This window comes from Gasterosteus aculeatus, chromosome 7 (genome assembly GCF_964276395.1).
Source record: "Gasterosteus aculeatus chromosome 7, fGasAcu3.hap1.1, whole genome shotgun sequence".
NCBI lineage: Eukaryota > Metazoa > Chordata > Actinopteri > Perciformes > Gasterosteidae > Gasterosteus > Gasterosteus aculeatus.
The window spans coordinates 23,764,841-23,779,721 of NC_135694.1; the positions used below are offsets into that span (position 1 = coordinate 23,764,841).

General features: G+C 44.7%; 3 protein-coding genes across 8 annotated transcripts in view; 2 read left to right on the top strand and 1 right to left on the bottom strand.

Annotated features, from left to right (window-relative positions):
* The window catches only part of dclk1a (doublecortin-like kinase 1a), a 43,415-nt gene extending 37,346 nt beyond the window's left edge, over positions 1-6,069 (top strand). For all 5 annotated transcript variants that reach the window (XM_040182004.2, XM_040182007.2, XM_040182006.2 and 2 more), the window contains exons 10-17: positions 1,164-1,310; positions 1,676-1,809; positions 1,917-1,994; positions 2,088-2,184; positions 2,348-2,428; positions 2,530-2,643; positions 2,837-2,910; positions 3,845-6,069. In XM_040182004.2, coding sequence (XP_040037938.2) covers positions 1,164-1,310; positions 1,676-1,809; positions 1,917-1,994; positions 2,088-2,184; positions 2,348-2,428; positions 2,530-2,643; positions 2,837-2,910; positions 3,845-3,902 — 783 coding nt within the window. In that variant the 3' untranslated portion in view covers positions 3,903-6,069. The remainder of the gene's footprint in view (positions 1-1,163; positions 1,311-1,675; positions 1,810-1,916; positions 1,995-2,087; positions 2,185-2,347; positions 2,429-2,529; positions 2,644-2,836; positions 2,911-3,844) is intronic.
* A 1,002-nt stretch (positions 6,070-7,071) lies between these two features.
* On the top strand, positions 7,072-9,415 carry rfxap (regulatory factor X-associated protein). The gene is made up of 3 exons (XM_040182016.2): positions 7,072-7,826; positions 8,062-8,172; positions 8,614-9,415. Exons 1-3 carry the CDS (start codon positions 7,398-7,400, stop codon positions 8,716-8,718), a joined length of 645 nt encoding a protein of 214 aa, XP_040037950.2. The 5' UTR covers positions 7,072-7,397; the 3' UTR covers positions 8,719-9,415.
* Positions 9,416-9,595: 180 nt separating this feature from the next.
* Positions 9,596-14,782, bottom strand: smad9 (SMAD family member 9). 2 transcript variants are annotated; one of them, XM_078106586.1, is made up of 8 exons: positions 14,648-14,782; positions 12,626-13,119; positions 12,212-12,427; positions 11,681-11,938; positions 11,454-11,561; positions 10,961-11,182; positions 10,170-10,426; positions 9,596-10,001 (listed from the first exon to the last, which is right to left on the bottom strand). In XM_078106586.1, the coding sequence occupies exons 2-8, from the start codon at positions 12,819-12,821 to the stop codon at positions 9,858-9,860; spliced, it is 1,401 nt and encodes a 466-aa protein (XP_077962712.1). In that variant the 5' UTR covers positions 12,822-13,119; positions 14,648-14,782; the 3' UTR covers positions 9,596-9,857. The 2 variants fall into 2 exon arrangements, with proteins under 2 accessions (XP_077962712.1, XP_077962711.1); XM_078106585.1 differs by having other exon boundaries at positions 11,454-11,564.
* Between the last annotated feature and the right edge of the window lie 99 nt (positions 14,783-14,881).

The window sequence follows — 14,881 nt, forward strand, 5'->3', positions numbered from 1 at the left end:
TGCGCGCCCTCTTCACTGGTTATGGACAGGCCATTATGAATTTGGCCGTTCAACTGGTGAAGCAAATGATGCATTCCAAACAGTCCCACACTGCGGGATCGAGAGACTCGACCTCTGGCCCGAAGCCCTCGTGCGTTCACATTCTTTGTTCTCTATCGCTCTCTGGGTCGAGAAATGTTGGTGCATAATTCAGCAGCCAGGAGTGTAATCCATCTGTTCGTGTTGTGCTGTAGAGTACTACAGAATATAGATGAGAGGCAATCTGTGGAGGAAGTGAGTGTGCGCGTGAGCGTGCCCAAAGTAGGCGGATCAAGAGGAGGCTGTTGATGAATGAGGTGGAGAGAGTCTCTTTAAGAGTTGCTGGGACACGGAGAGACAGACACAGATGGATGTTTGAAAGAAGAGGCAAAGGGTAAGAGCAGCGAGAGACGGCGAGAGATGGCTCAATAGTTTAGTTTTCTTTTGCCTGTCGATAGCTCCCCTGGTTGTAATCAAGAAAAACAAACTTTATATTCCAGACAACGGCACGCAGTCAACTTTGTGGCAACTATTTTTGCTTCAACATGACAAGGCCCATAAATAAATGGTTGTTTTTGATATGTCATGGAAGAACTAAAGTGACTTGTGCAAAGGCCTGACCTTCGACCCCATCCGGCGTCCGTTGGGAAACCACCAGTAGCCGCGCTTCATTGCCTAACACCCGCAGCGGACCTCGCTAATGCTAGGTTACTGTATGCAGCCGGGCTCCAAAATCTTGTAGAAACCCCACCAAAGAAGAATTGAGGAGGTTTTAGCAGCAATGTCTCACCCTTTGAAAATTTCAAACGTGTATGATAGGCTGGATGCAACAGTGTGTCTGAGATTCAGCACTATTTTAAGCTTCTGTTCTATTTAGTCCACCCGGGGAAAGAGAAACGCACAGCGATAGAGAGGGGGGGAGAGAAATGTGTTAAGGGAAAAGCTTCAAATGAAAGGGAATCAAGGGGAGGAATAAGGACACGGTTTACCCCTGTTGCTGGTAAGAAAGGGAAAACAACTCCATGGCCAAAAAATCCTCTTAGCAGAAAAAACGTGAAAGTGAACCTGGGTGTGAATATGCAAAACAAAACTCCTATGAGTTTGTATGTAAAGCTCCCACCCTCAATCCTGATTTTGTTCTGCAGGGGGGGGATCTGTTCGATGCGATCACCTCTGCCAATCGATACACCGAGAGAGACGCTAGCGGCATGCTGTACAATCTGGCCAACGCAATCAAATACCTCCACTGCCTCAACATTGTGCACAGAGACATCAAACCAGAAAACCTGCTGGTGAGTTCACACTGGAATGGGTCTGCATGGGGTTTTACTGTGTGCTGCACAGGGTCATATGTCTCGCCGCAATTTAGCCTCCCTCCCGGGTGAATGAACATTGATGCGATATCACTCACTCTGGACTCTCACGGAGGAGAGAGATGACTCATCCCTGCTGCCCTCACACCTCCTGCTCGCTCCGATTCCAGCCTTCTTTCTTGTATGTGCATGCCACCCCCTCCCTCTGGGAACCCAGAGTCACTCAGAACAACAGGGTTGATGGAATCCCAGATTCCCAGGACAGTTACATTTTCTACACAGAAAATACTTAATTTGAAGAAATCCTATTTTTAGTGATTGTCGTGTGTCTGAAATGTGCTAAGGTGTACGAGCATGGGGACGGCAGCAAAAGTCTGAAACTTGGAGACTTTGGTTTGGCAACTGTGGTGGACGGTCCCCTCTACACTGTCTGCGGGACCCCGACATATGTAGCACCTGAAATCATCTCAGAAACAGGGTAAGAGCAAGATGCATGCAGCATATACGGTATGTGTCTTGTCTAAATGCAGCCAGGCTGCAGGTTACAGATTATCTTTCATATAACTTAGTCATGTCTTCATGCAGGTATGGCCTTAAGGTGGACATCTGGGCAGCTGGAGTCATCACCTACATCCTGCTGTGTGGTTTCCCACCCTTTCGAGGGTAAGCAAAATGCAAGATCTACGCCACTAACGCTAACCCTAAAAGAGAATTTTCACCCGCAAAAAAATGTCACATTATTTAATTGTTCTGCAGGAGCAGTGACGATCAGGAAGTGCTTTTTGATCAGATACTAATGGGACAGCTGGAATTCCCCCTACCGTACTGGGACAACGTGTCAGAGACAGCCAAGGTAAAACAAATCTGTTAGCAAGGACACCATCTGTGTGTGTGTGTATGTGTGTGTGTGTGTGTGTGTGTGTGTGTGTGTGTGTGTGTGTGTGTGTGTGTCTGTTTGTTGCCGATCGAATCCACTCGTTTTGAGTGAACTGACCGTTGTTTGTTTGCTGCTGAAGGAGCTGATTCGATCCATGCTGGAGGTGGAGGTGGATCAGAGGTTTACTGCCCTGCAGGTGCTGGAGCACCCTTGGGTCACCGTGAGTCCAGCGTTTATTCAGTTCACATGAATGGAGTCGTAACATCTTCCCCCCCGAGGGCTTATTCTTTTATCCCTCCACTCTCGCCTCGCTTTACACAGGACGACGGTCTGTGTGAGAACGATCATCAGTTGTCAGTAGCAGGGAAGATAAAGAAGCACTTCAACACGAGTCCGAAAGGCAACGACACCACTGCAGGAGTGTCGGTCATTTCCGTAAGTCACCGCTACCGCGATCTAAGGGTTCGGCTTCACGCATCTACAGTGGTTGTCGCATTGATTTGTGCAGAGCTCGACTCGCCTCTTTAGTTATTCCTTAAGTCCACTTCCTGAGTGAAGTTTGCGTCTTATTCCGTTTCCGTGTCGACTGGTGTTTGGATTGATTGTGCTGGTTTCTCTTTGTATTCAGTTGGACGACAGCTTTTCTATGCAGAGATCTGGGTCGTTGGATTTCTACCAGCACCCGGCCATGTACTGGACAAGGTACGCCAGGTTTCCATAGAGATTCTACCGCGTTGACGGTCACAAACTGATGAAGATATCAAAGCAAATCAAGCTGGTGTCTCTGAGATCGCTGCCCCCCTCCCCACTGTGAAGCTGACTGGCTGCTGCTGCTTTGTCCCCGCGCGGTTGTCTTTGTGCTTTGCTTTCTGCTTCTTCCCGTTAACCCCCGCTGGCTGTAAATGACATGTTTCACGCATAGCATGCGTCTGGTTGTCGGTCTTTTGCTGAAGCTTTGCCCCCCCCCCTGTCTTGTGTTTCTGTATATCAGTGTTTGGGACAAAGGAAGTTACTCTGTACTTGTCCCTTGTGAATGTGTGTCCTTGTGTGTACATTTCTGTGGTGAACGTGTATAAAGTTTGATGTTTTCAGTTTTGCTTTCGGTTCACAGTTTCTTTGTGACTGCTGCCTGTTTACCCTGTTTGCTTGCTTGTTCAACGTCTATTTTAGAGATTTTATTGATGTCACGCTCCCTACCTGGCTGTTTCTAATGACACCGTAGCTTTCTTTTATCTTCCCACTATCTATCTCCTGTTGTGTGACTTTATCCACCGTTGATTTATGGCGGACCTAGAAGTTCATTGTTACATTTTACCGGCTGATATCTACAGTACACATACAAGATTAATTAACAACAAATGAATGAGTAAATAAACATAATAATTGAATCTCTTGTTGACGGCGCAAATGTCATCTAAGATATCAGATGTTAAAGATCAACTTTTCATTGGCGTTTTGATATAGTGTATGGTTTTATTTTGTACTTTAACCCTCTTCACTGTCCGATTCCGTAACAATTAATAACTTAAAGAACATGTGCCAGGCTCTCCTGGTCCTCCATACTGGATTACTGTGTGACCACATGACGGCATCAGAGGATATAATCATAACGTTCTCCTGTTCCTCCCTCATTCAGGCCCCCTCTCTTGATAAGGAGGGGCAGGTTCTCAGATGAGGACGCTACACGAATGTGAAGCCACTGCTTGGAATGCTGACGGTGACAACGGCAACAACGTCAACAACACAAACACTGCGGGGGTCCTCCCTGTTGCCTCCCTGGCCTGCCCGTGGCCCCTCCCTCTCTGACCCCTGACCCTTTCCCCCGAACCCCAGCCTCCCATCCTGAATCTGAGGACATCTGCATCAGCTCAGCCACTATCATATAGTCCCCCAACTCGCCCTTCGAGAGATGCAGAGGAGGAGGAGCAAAGAGGTAAAATAGAGGAAATACTCCCCCAGCTCCTCTCTTTATGTAGGAGGAGGGGGGAAGGAGGAGGAGGATGAGGAGGAGGAAGAGGAGGAGATATCAGCATCAGCATCCCCAGTCTCTTTTCTATAGAGATAACAGGGTAAAATCGTGGACAAGAAACAGAGACCACGAAGAAGTGGGATACAGTAGATTGAGGCAAACTACTTTTCTTCTTTTCAACAATCTCTCATCTGAGCACATGTCAAAGAGCTCAAGGAGTGAGAAAGGGGCGATAGCATCGTTTATCCTTCTGTGATGATCTGGGCTCAACATGGATGCTTCCTTATGATGAAGCAGCTCCACAAGGCAATATGAGAATACGGACCAATGTTCATGTTTTATTGAACCTTATCTATCTATTATTTAGTCACTGCATTTTTGTAATACGTCTTTCCCTTTTGCATAAAGAATATGTCTTCGTTGGGTTGTCCTAAGAGCTTAGAGGAACATAAGTAATCGAAAAGTGTGTAGAAGTAGAGTTCAGAATGTTGAAGTATTCCAACACAGGTTAATGTGAGTAATTGAGTGTAAAGGAGGAGTATATTTCTTACAAATGTGTTAAATACAGTGTTCAGATACATGGTCAAGTACCGCTATAATTCTGTTTAGCACACAGTATTGGGGTTGCCTTCCTGTAACGTTGGATCGCAGTTTTACAGTTTACACACACACGTACATTTCACAAAGACTGCAATTAAGACAATAACAGTGCATTTAATCCCCCATTGTAATTGTGTTAACTGCTTCATACGTGACATCTTGATACACACAGTTCAGCCGCATTTGGGTGCTTGTGTAGCAAAGTCAACACTTTGTCTCCATGCGCACAGTTTCACTGAATTTATATCATGCTGATCTTGATATTTTGTAATGCTCACGCACACATAGGAAGGTTTGCGTTTTTTTCAGACGTAAACACTAACGACATATTTCATCCAAATATTCCAGCACCTAAAACAGGTATAATTGTTCCAGCCCAAGTGGACACTTTGTATGGGTTACGAGGACTATTGTAGGTGGTAAATAGATATATTTAGCAGTTTATGAGGGCTGCCTATTTGCACAAACTACTGGAGTCTAGGTGCAGGCCAAATAAGAAAGAAGAACCAGCAGCACTCCTGGAAAGCAGTACAGTCAAAAGGATGCGAGAGGATAAAGTTCAGCTCTGTACAACCTCATTCATGACTTAATTTATTCAGATGAAAGCATGACAGACATACAGTAGCCTTTTCTTGAATACAAAATGGTTGTGTGATGAAGTATTGTTTATATGTTATGTAAATAACATAATTTGATTTATTTTGATAGTTCACAATACAGTATATTTATTTACTAGTAATGACTCAATGAAAAATGTAAAAAGAAAAAAAAAAAAAAAAGAAGAAAAAAGACAACATTCATACATGTCTGTCAGTCATAGAAATAACCTAGACGATATCATCGGGTCGAAACCATATAAATGATCTGAAAAAACCAACAACATTTCAACCTGATGTCCCACTTGTACACTGGGATCGATGTCACTTCCTTTGTAACAGCAACCAAAAGGGGAACTCTGGTAATTGGTGTGAGATCAAGAGGACGGACACGGAAAGCCAGAGAAGAATTGAAAAGAAAAGTGATTTCTTTTGAATTCTCAGGGCTGATCTACTATGGATACACAGGTCTGTAGTAATTCTCATCATAAGTCATATACAGTAATGTGCTGACCAGATCAGTATGAATTTGTCAAGCTGTTAAAATCCACTCACTCCGACTCATGCGGTTTACCAAAGTGCTCTGACAGCTGCACTACAGTATTAGACTATTTTGCAATACCAATACCTGTACCTCTGTTCAACAATGGTGTATTAATAATAATAGTAATAATAAAAATTGGTTTCAAAAACACATTTTCAGTGTCTCGTGTAGAGCTTTATTATGATTCAATGTGTTAGTTTTAAAACAGACATATGGTAGATCATTTGTTTGGCAATTGACAACTAGGGGCCCCCAAATCTCTTTCGTAGTTCGTAGTTTTCTACGAACAGATTTAATTGTTGTTGTTGTTGCTATTTTTACCAGCTATCTGCTGTGGTTGCACTTGACTTGAAGGGTACTTGATGATTGTGAATCCCAGCCAGAGATGATGGATGAAAAATGTTCTGTTTTTGAAAGCGCCGGTGCTGAACATACAGTTTTATCTCTCAGCTCATATGTGAACAATTGAAAGGGACGTGTTGCATGGAGTGAGCCGGAATCACATATCTCATCATTCATATTTTATTAGCTGTTTTGGGTGTATCTGAGCAGTGTTTTTTGTTTTACTTATTCTACATTAAGTTATAAGAATAAATACTATAGAATGTCAAAATAGTAAATAAGCATATCTGAAAGATTGACATAAAATCATAGTAATGGATCTTATAAACAAATTATGAAAAAGAATGAAATGAAAAATTATGGAGAAGTTTAGTATACTATAATATTTTTCAAAAAACATACTCAAAATGTCCTAGAATAGTATGTAGTAAAAATGTTGTAAAAAAGGGTCCTATACCAATGATAAATATTTGAAAAATTGTACACTAAAGAATTAAGTAAAAATTAAATAGTAAACGTAAATTATGACATTACTATCCCATTAAAAATGTATTGTATGCCTTAAAGTCTGAAAAATAAATATGGTAAGCTATTTTAATAACAATATTATATATTGTATTTCACTCAAATGTAAAATGAATAATATATTATCCAAATATTTTAAGTTACCAAATAACTGCCCGTGTTTATGGTCAGATGTTATATTTCTTTATATAATATATGCAACTGTACTTTACTGTTACATGTTGTCTTAAAAACTAATTTGCTTAACGATGCATGCCAATTTCTCAAGTAAAATACTTTATTACGGCCAGAATAAAGAACCACGCGCCGTGCTGCGTGTTGGCCGCCAGGAGTCGCTCTGTCGAACGGACCAAATAATCCAGCGAAGAAGAAAATTATTGTTATCGAAATGCAACGACAGCGGTGACATCTGAAACCCGTGGAAGTTGAGTGGTAGGAGGCAAAAGTCCCACGATTTAATGTCTTTAAGTATGTATTCATGACACACGACCTTCTCAAAATCGGATAATATAGTAAACTCGCGGGGAAGCTAAGTCGATTGACCTGAACTGACCGCAGATATTTGGTATTTAGCTTGCTAGCCAGTCAGCTAGCTGCCGCCATAGCCGCGATCATGAGTGAAGATGACAATTCAGCGTCGGCCAACAAAGACAAAGACTCGACCCTGTTGCTCACCAAAGACGGACAGCGGTACTACGTGAGTAAGAGCGGAGTGGTCGACAGCAGAAATGTGATAACGCCGCTCGAACCGGACAACAACGTCTCCTCCTACGACATGGACGACCCCGACGAGGAGAGCGACGTCCTGGACACGTCGGATCCCCGAGACAGCGCCGCCAGCCCCGAGGAGCTCAACGACGAGGACACCTCGGAGGGCGACAACGCGCCCAAACAGTGCACCTACGAGGGCTGCACGGAGACCACCACGCAGGTGGCGAAGCAGCGGAAGCCCTGGATGTGCAAAAAACACCGCAACAAGATGTACAAAGACAAGTACAAGAAGAAGAAGAGCGACCAGGCCATGTCCAGTGGGAAGATTGACGTACGCTTGTGCTCCAGATACTCGTCATTTTTTTTAAATTTAAACTTACCTTCGTCTTGTGAAAGATATTGTGAATACAGAGTAGACCTGTATTACACACCATCTGTTAATGTAGAGCATTTAGAAAGCTGCCTGTGTCTTTGGCCGCTCGCTATTTTAAACCACAATACAAACCAAGCTGTCCTAGTTAATTGCCTGTTTTTTTTTTTTTTTTCCCCTCTATCCTTCCTATCAGGATAACTCCGAGGAGCGGCCTGTGTCAGTGAACAAACAGCGCCTGGGCGCCATTGGGGACCGGCCAGCCAGGCCCTCGCTGATAGAGCAGGTCCTCAACCAGAAAAGACTGGTAAGTCCTAACTGAACACTCGCTGTGTGGGTTCACATACAGATGGGTGAGAAATTACAGGGGGAAACCATATTACATCTTTGTAAGGGATCAAGAGCCTCTTTGGCATTTGATTTGTGTTCATTTAAAACTCAGTCTTTTCCTCCCACTCTTAGTGTTTTGTCTTTCTCGTTGTATGGGATCCTTAAATGTTTCCAGCAGCAAGGCTAAATCGCACCTGCCTTGCATGCTTCTGCCCAGTGTCTACCTGAACGGGCTGGAAAGCCATTGTGTTTTGGTGGTCTTCCACCAAGACTTGTACACTTCACTTTTAATGTGTGCAGACACAATGCACTCTCGGCCCGGGAAAAAAAGAAGCAGATTGCGAAAGCTTCGTGTCTACCGAATATTTCAAATTTTTTTTTGCTCTGAAATTTGAATGTGTGTGTGTGTTTCCGTCAGTCGCTGCTCAGAAGTCCTGAGGTGATCAGCTTCTTGCAGCAGCAGCAGCAGCTCCTCGCCACTCGGAGCCGCAGCCAATCGCAGCAGCAGTTCCAGGGCTGTTGACGCCAGTCTGCCGGTGTTTTGCGCCGGATTTGAGAGCACAGAAGAAACACTGGCGCATTACGCGCTAAGTGGTTGGTAACCGTGTACTGTAAACATGACTTTCTCCGGCCAGACAACCGCGCAGGAGAAAGAACGAAGTGCTGATCAAGAGAGACGTTTTTAAAGGCACTTAAAAACTATTGGTGCTATTTCTTTAAACTGTTACTTTTTATGAATGAACTTTTTAATTCCCAGTGTTTGTGTTAATCCCCCATCGCCATGTGACAAGAAAAATGAGGGCGTTGGATTGCGATTTTATCCAGATGTGAAAGTCTCACTTTAAGCGAATAGCCATGTGAGCTCAGATTATCTTTTTCCATTGCTGAAAAAAGAAAAACATGATAGTTTGTGTTTTTGAGTGCTGCCTATATGATGCTTTTCTTTACGTTTTTCTCGTAGTGCTTCTTCACTTTGTAGCCTGATGATGTTTCTTGAATATGAATGTGTTTATGACATGTGACAATCAACTGTGTAAATGTATGTTTGGAGTCATGTTGATGACACATGGGGCTTTCATGAGAACGTGTTTTTATCCACAGTAACTGCATACAAAAAGAAACTAATCTGTTCGTTGGGATTAACATTGATCATGCTAGCTATGTTGCACTGTACGCTACTGTTTGTGAAATATGAGAGTAAATTATTAAGTTAACATTAAGAAGTTTGGTCCTTTTTTAAAACGACTTTAATGGAAAAGCAAACAGTTTTATAGAATACATACTACCATAATAACATTGACGACACGTAATGACACTAGTACTCGACTGCCTTTGGATGTATCCTGGTTTTCTTGTCTTGGAGTGCAGTTAATGTCCCAATGACGGTGTAAGACGAGAAATACCGTATCACACTCTTGGTGAGATTTATTAACACTCAATCATTTAACTACACAAGCTGTAAAGCAAACGTAATCACTCATGTGTCTCAGTTATGTAGCATGATGTCACAAAACGTTGTGTAACAGGTGTCTTTTTGTTTGAGATGACCCACAAAGGCCAGTAGGACAGAAAACCTGGACATAGTACAACATACAGAATGTGTGAAGGACCTACGGCACACACGCAAACAGACAAACACACACACACACACGTGTGTCCATGTTATGACACTGATGAAATAGGGTTGTGGGGGGACCCCATCTGTGTGAGGACCTTGTCCAGCCATTGAAGGGGCCCGTGCAGATGTACCTCAATCCAGCAGGGGGTGCTGGTCACATCTTGCCGGTGGTACTCAGCGCCCCATCCCTGACGAGAACACACACACCAATAAATCTCAGCACTTTAGCTCACTATTAAAAAATGACATGGGCGACGAGGATAACCCCTCATCTGGGAACGCGCTTCACAGCTCACCTTTTGAGTGAATTTGTTATTCTTACTACGCAATATAGCGATCAAGCAAAAGCTCAGTACCTTGACAAAGCTCATGCGGATGGTACACATCTTGGTGAGCTCATAAACCACCTCGAAGCCGTGGTTCACCGACTGGGCGAGGAGCTGGGCGAACAGCTGATTGTTGAAGATCTTGAGGCTGCAGCCGCTGGGGATCTTGCACACCGTGGTGGCGTGGAAGCCGTGCTGGAAATTGCAGTTGCGGCTCTGGACGAAGATGCTGCTGTCGCTCAGACACTCTGCGTACACCTCGCCGCCCACGTAGTACAGGTGTAGACCTTAGATTCACGAAGAGGGTCATCGAATAGTAGAGGTTACTTGAATGGTTAAAATGCAGCAAAAGAAAACTGGTTCCTTTACTAATAAACAGGTATAACGTCAAAGCAGCTTTTATCCAAGAAAACATGGAATCAAAGTTGTGTTACAGAGAGCAAAACCGCAATGGAATCTGCTAATAAAAGGAGGAATTCCTGAGTAGAGTCTGTGAGTCAGGGACCAACTTCCGTCGACTTTATTTGTAGTGCCCGTTTACTCTCAGCTAGAGGGGCTTCTTGTCTCTCACTCCAACACGGACGGGTCTCAATTCTTATCATGAGAAAGAAAATGGCCTGAAGGATTCAGGACAAAAAGACACACTTGAAGTGATGCGACTGCTTACAAAAGGCACACACTCAGCAGAAACCCAAACAAAGAAAATAGGTTCTTGCATTCTGCCCATGTATGATGGGGGACAGGCCATACAACCTCCATTAAGAAACAACTCAAAAGGTGTTCCTCTAACAGGAATTACCTCCATGAGCGGTGCTGCCTACCTTTGCCTATGTGCCTGCGTGTGTGTTCGATGGTGGAGTTGCGGTTGACGTTGGACAGCAGGCCGAGGCAGAAGCGGTTCTTGTTGTTGGACGGGTCGGTGAAGCCGTCCACCAGGACGCTGCGAGACGACGCGTGGAAAGTCTCCCCCACTCGGTTGTTGAGCTCGTAGTAAGCTACCGAACACCAGAACTCTGGTTCCTCGTAACACACGGGCCGTAAATCTAAACCGGAACAACACGAAGGGCTGGGTAAAAAGTGTCCGCTAAGGGTAGCATAGCATATGACACGGCACATTCAATTTGATGAGTTGGGGGCGAAAGTACAAATGGAGATATTGATGCCTCAGTAGATCTATTATAACAGCATCTCTATCCGACATGCGATAGTACTGGTAACGTGCACTACAGCATGTCGGATAGGTGGCAGTGCTACTTAAATGACGTACTAAAGTTCTACTATCTGTACTTCTCATCTCGTGTGGACTGAAGTTACCTCTGTGCGGAGATGAAAATGTGAGTTTGAGGGTTTCCGTGGAGTTGCTGGGCTTCACGTCCTCCTGAGGGCTCGTTTCCATCATGCTGTATGGAGGCGGGGGAGTCTCTGCTGGAAAAGCACGTCGCAAATTACAAGGACAGGATCAGTTGGAGAAGTAGTTTTCTCAGCGGTTCAGAGACGACAGGAGCCCTTAAGAGTGTCAGCGTGCTCCTTCTGGTTCCTACCCGCGATGTGGTACGGACTGCCGGGCTCCGCGGAGCTGTTGGGGGAGCTGGGGTAACTCTGTGAGGTGGGCGACTGGATGAGGGAGGAAGACGGGGAGGAGGAGAAGGAGGAGCAGGGCAGCGCGGGGAAGGAGTCCGGGTAGGTGGCGTTCTGGGGCATCAGAGGCTCGTTGTGCAGGGAGGCGTTACGGAACTTCGCCAGCAAACTGTGTTGAGGGTTGAACTCGCTGTGGCGTGGGACCAGAACTGGCGGCAGCACTGACAGGAAACGAGAGAGAAGGAAGAGACAAAAAAAAAAAAAAAGGTATTGAGACAAAGGGATTCAGAGGGAGGACAGATGCTGTTATGAAAGATCACGTTACAGCAAATCCCTTTGGTCCGGGAACTTTTTTATCAGATCAAATGTCCTGCCTCGGTTTAGGAACGATTCCTAAAAAAAAAGATTCACTGCCACAATATTCAAATGCATTATGACAAATGACCTCATTTGTTTACAGCAGATTGAGATGTTCCCTGATGAGGCGTTTTTACCTGGAGTCTCCACGCGCCTGTAGTGGTACGGGTTGATGCAGATGTCCTTCTGCTTGGAGCCAAAATCAAACTCGCAGCAGTCCAAGGCTTTCAGCTCGTGGTGGGACTGCAGATCAGGCCAGCGCCACACCCTGCAGTAGATGACATGGGGCAGTCCCTTCCTGTGGGACACCTGCAACCTCCCGTCTAGTGACCGAGGAATCGTCACACACTTGCCTGGAGGAGTCAAATCAAACAACTCAGTGCACCTTGAGAAAAAAACACTGCAGATTTAAACTTCTGTTGTTTGCTTCATCATTTCTTATCATGATTTATGAGCTCTTCATAAATGTATCATATGACCCCCCCTGCATGGGCTCTGACCTCCAGATTGAGACCTGATAGAACACAAACATCTGGCACTCTGATACTCACTGGGCTGCCCTGGACAGCTGAGTGCTCTTTCCAGCTCCTCCATCGCCCCCTTCTTCTTCTTCAGTTTCTTCACTAGAGAGTCCACGGCCTTTTCCGCCCACTTCTCTTCCTCATCCCCTTGTTTCCAACCCAGCAGGCGTTTTACCGCCGGGCTGGTGAAGGAGAATAGAGATGTAATGGATGTGGTGGAGTTCATTATGAGATGGATAAATGGGCGACGAGATGAGGTGATGGAAGCTGTTAACAGGATAATGGTCCCCCCCCCCCCCGAGGATAGCAGCGGGGAGGCAGATACTAAGGGTAAAAGTGGTATCGGGGTGAGTCCGTGCAAACAGGGCACCGGTGGAGGAGCTGAACTTCCCACGTGCAGCACAAACTCTAAATCCCCTCTCTGCGTCGGCACTTGCAGAAGAGATCTGGCAGCTCCGGATTTGAAGCCTCCTGCAGAGATAGTTATTCCTCACAGGCGGAAATCCAGGTCAAGTTTCAATCATCTGGCGAGAGAAGAAAGAAAGAGAGAGTATTAACTGCTAATTTAGCTGAAACAAATGCAAGGTTGAATGAATAGTTCAGTAGTTGGGTAGAAAGGATACCAGGGGGTTTCATTGTAAAGGGGATTAAGCACAGTGAAACCAAAGACTCAACACCACATGAGCAAACTGAACGATCCGGGCACTAGAGGTGTATTTCCATGATACAAAGGCAGGATCAGGAGGACAACGAGACAGAGACCATGTATGAAACTGATCTCCTGATCTCAACTGGTTGTTATTTTTCTATAAAGAAAGCGAATGCCGTTTAAAAAAAAGAATGGGGCGCGATGGCCAAGCTCATTTCTACATCCACCAACAATGAGGAATGTCCTCTCTGGCCTCTGTTTCTATGATCATGCCACTGACGCCCAGGAGCCATACTGTCTGGCCAGAACACATCACAGGACAGGAGGGGGAGGGAGGGAGGGAGGGAGAGAGAGACAGAGAGAGGGAGAGAGCACTGTATTGTCTATTTCTTCTATAACCACCTACTGTTAGATGGACAGGAGCAAACTAATGATTTAGTCTATTCCGATAGGTCACCTTTTGGCGTTGCATCACTCCAGCAGCCCCACTTGATACGGATTAATCATTCAAATATTTATACACTATATCTGTGTAAGTTGACGATGGTGACCCGAGCTTCTTGCAGCATATTTCTTGAAATTAAAGTTATTTCAATCACAGTGTTTTGCTTGGACGCCCGATTATCATAAAATACACAACAGAACCAAGAGTTTCCAAATCTTAACGCCGTGCGGGCTTTCCAATAACACACATGTGAATGCAGCATTATGTGCATGTGACAAAAGCGCGTCTCCCGCAGGATAAAAACAAAACAAGAACCAGACAGCTGGAGTTCACAATGACAGGAGCGCAGCGCGGCATCAGTCTGCCGCTCCGTGGAGCCGTGCGGCGTCACTCAGTCTGCAGGCTCAGATAGGCTAATTACCTAATGCTTTATCACCAGGATACCCCTTCCTAAAAAGTAAACATGCCAGCTTCCCTTTACTGGGACTGTACAGCGAGTCATGTTGCCCCCCCCCCCCCTAAGAAAGAATATCCAGGATATTCTGAATCCTGGACATCCCATCTAAACGCGCACCTCCAAGACAACACATCGTAAACTTGGCAAACAAAATCATATTTGATAAGATCATTTCAACGGCTCAGTAAAGTGCCCTGAAATAACTGAAAAAACGCGTGAATATTGTTGAATATGTGCTGGAAACAGTATTGGCAAGAGCTGTCTATTAATAATTAATATATTATCAGGTACATCATTATATTTGGCCAACCACATTCGAGACAATCCGTGTAAATAATATATCATGTAGTAAGATGTTTAATCCACAAAAGTTGCCTGCCAGCACCGTTGGGAATATTATTAAGAGTATTTCCCAACAAGCAACTTAAATGTGAAACTAATCCAACAGACATTGAAATGGCATAAAATAGCAATTTTTGTATAACTTGTTCATTTACTCACCTCTGTTGTGATGGCAAGTGCACCACGGACAGACCTTGTCTACGGTGGGTCGTGCCAGAACACTGGAGCAGCGAAGGTGTGTGTCTGTTTGTTTGCGCGCGCGTGTGTGTGTGCGTGTGTGTGAACGTGTGTGTTGACTGTAAATGTCAAGTTGGTCACAATACAAATTCCACTCTGTTGAAGATTTCAAAATAAAAGCTTGGTTAACCAGATGTTAGTGTATGTGAATGTGGG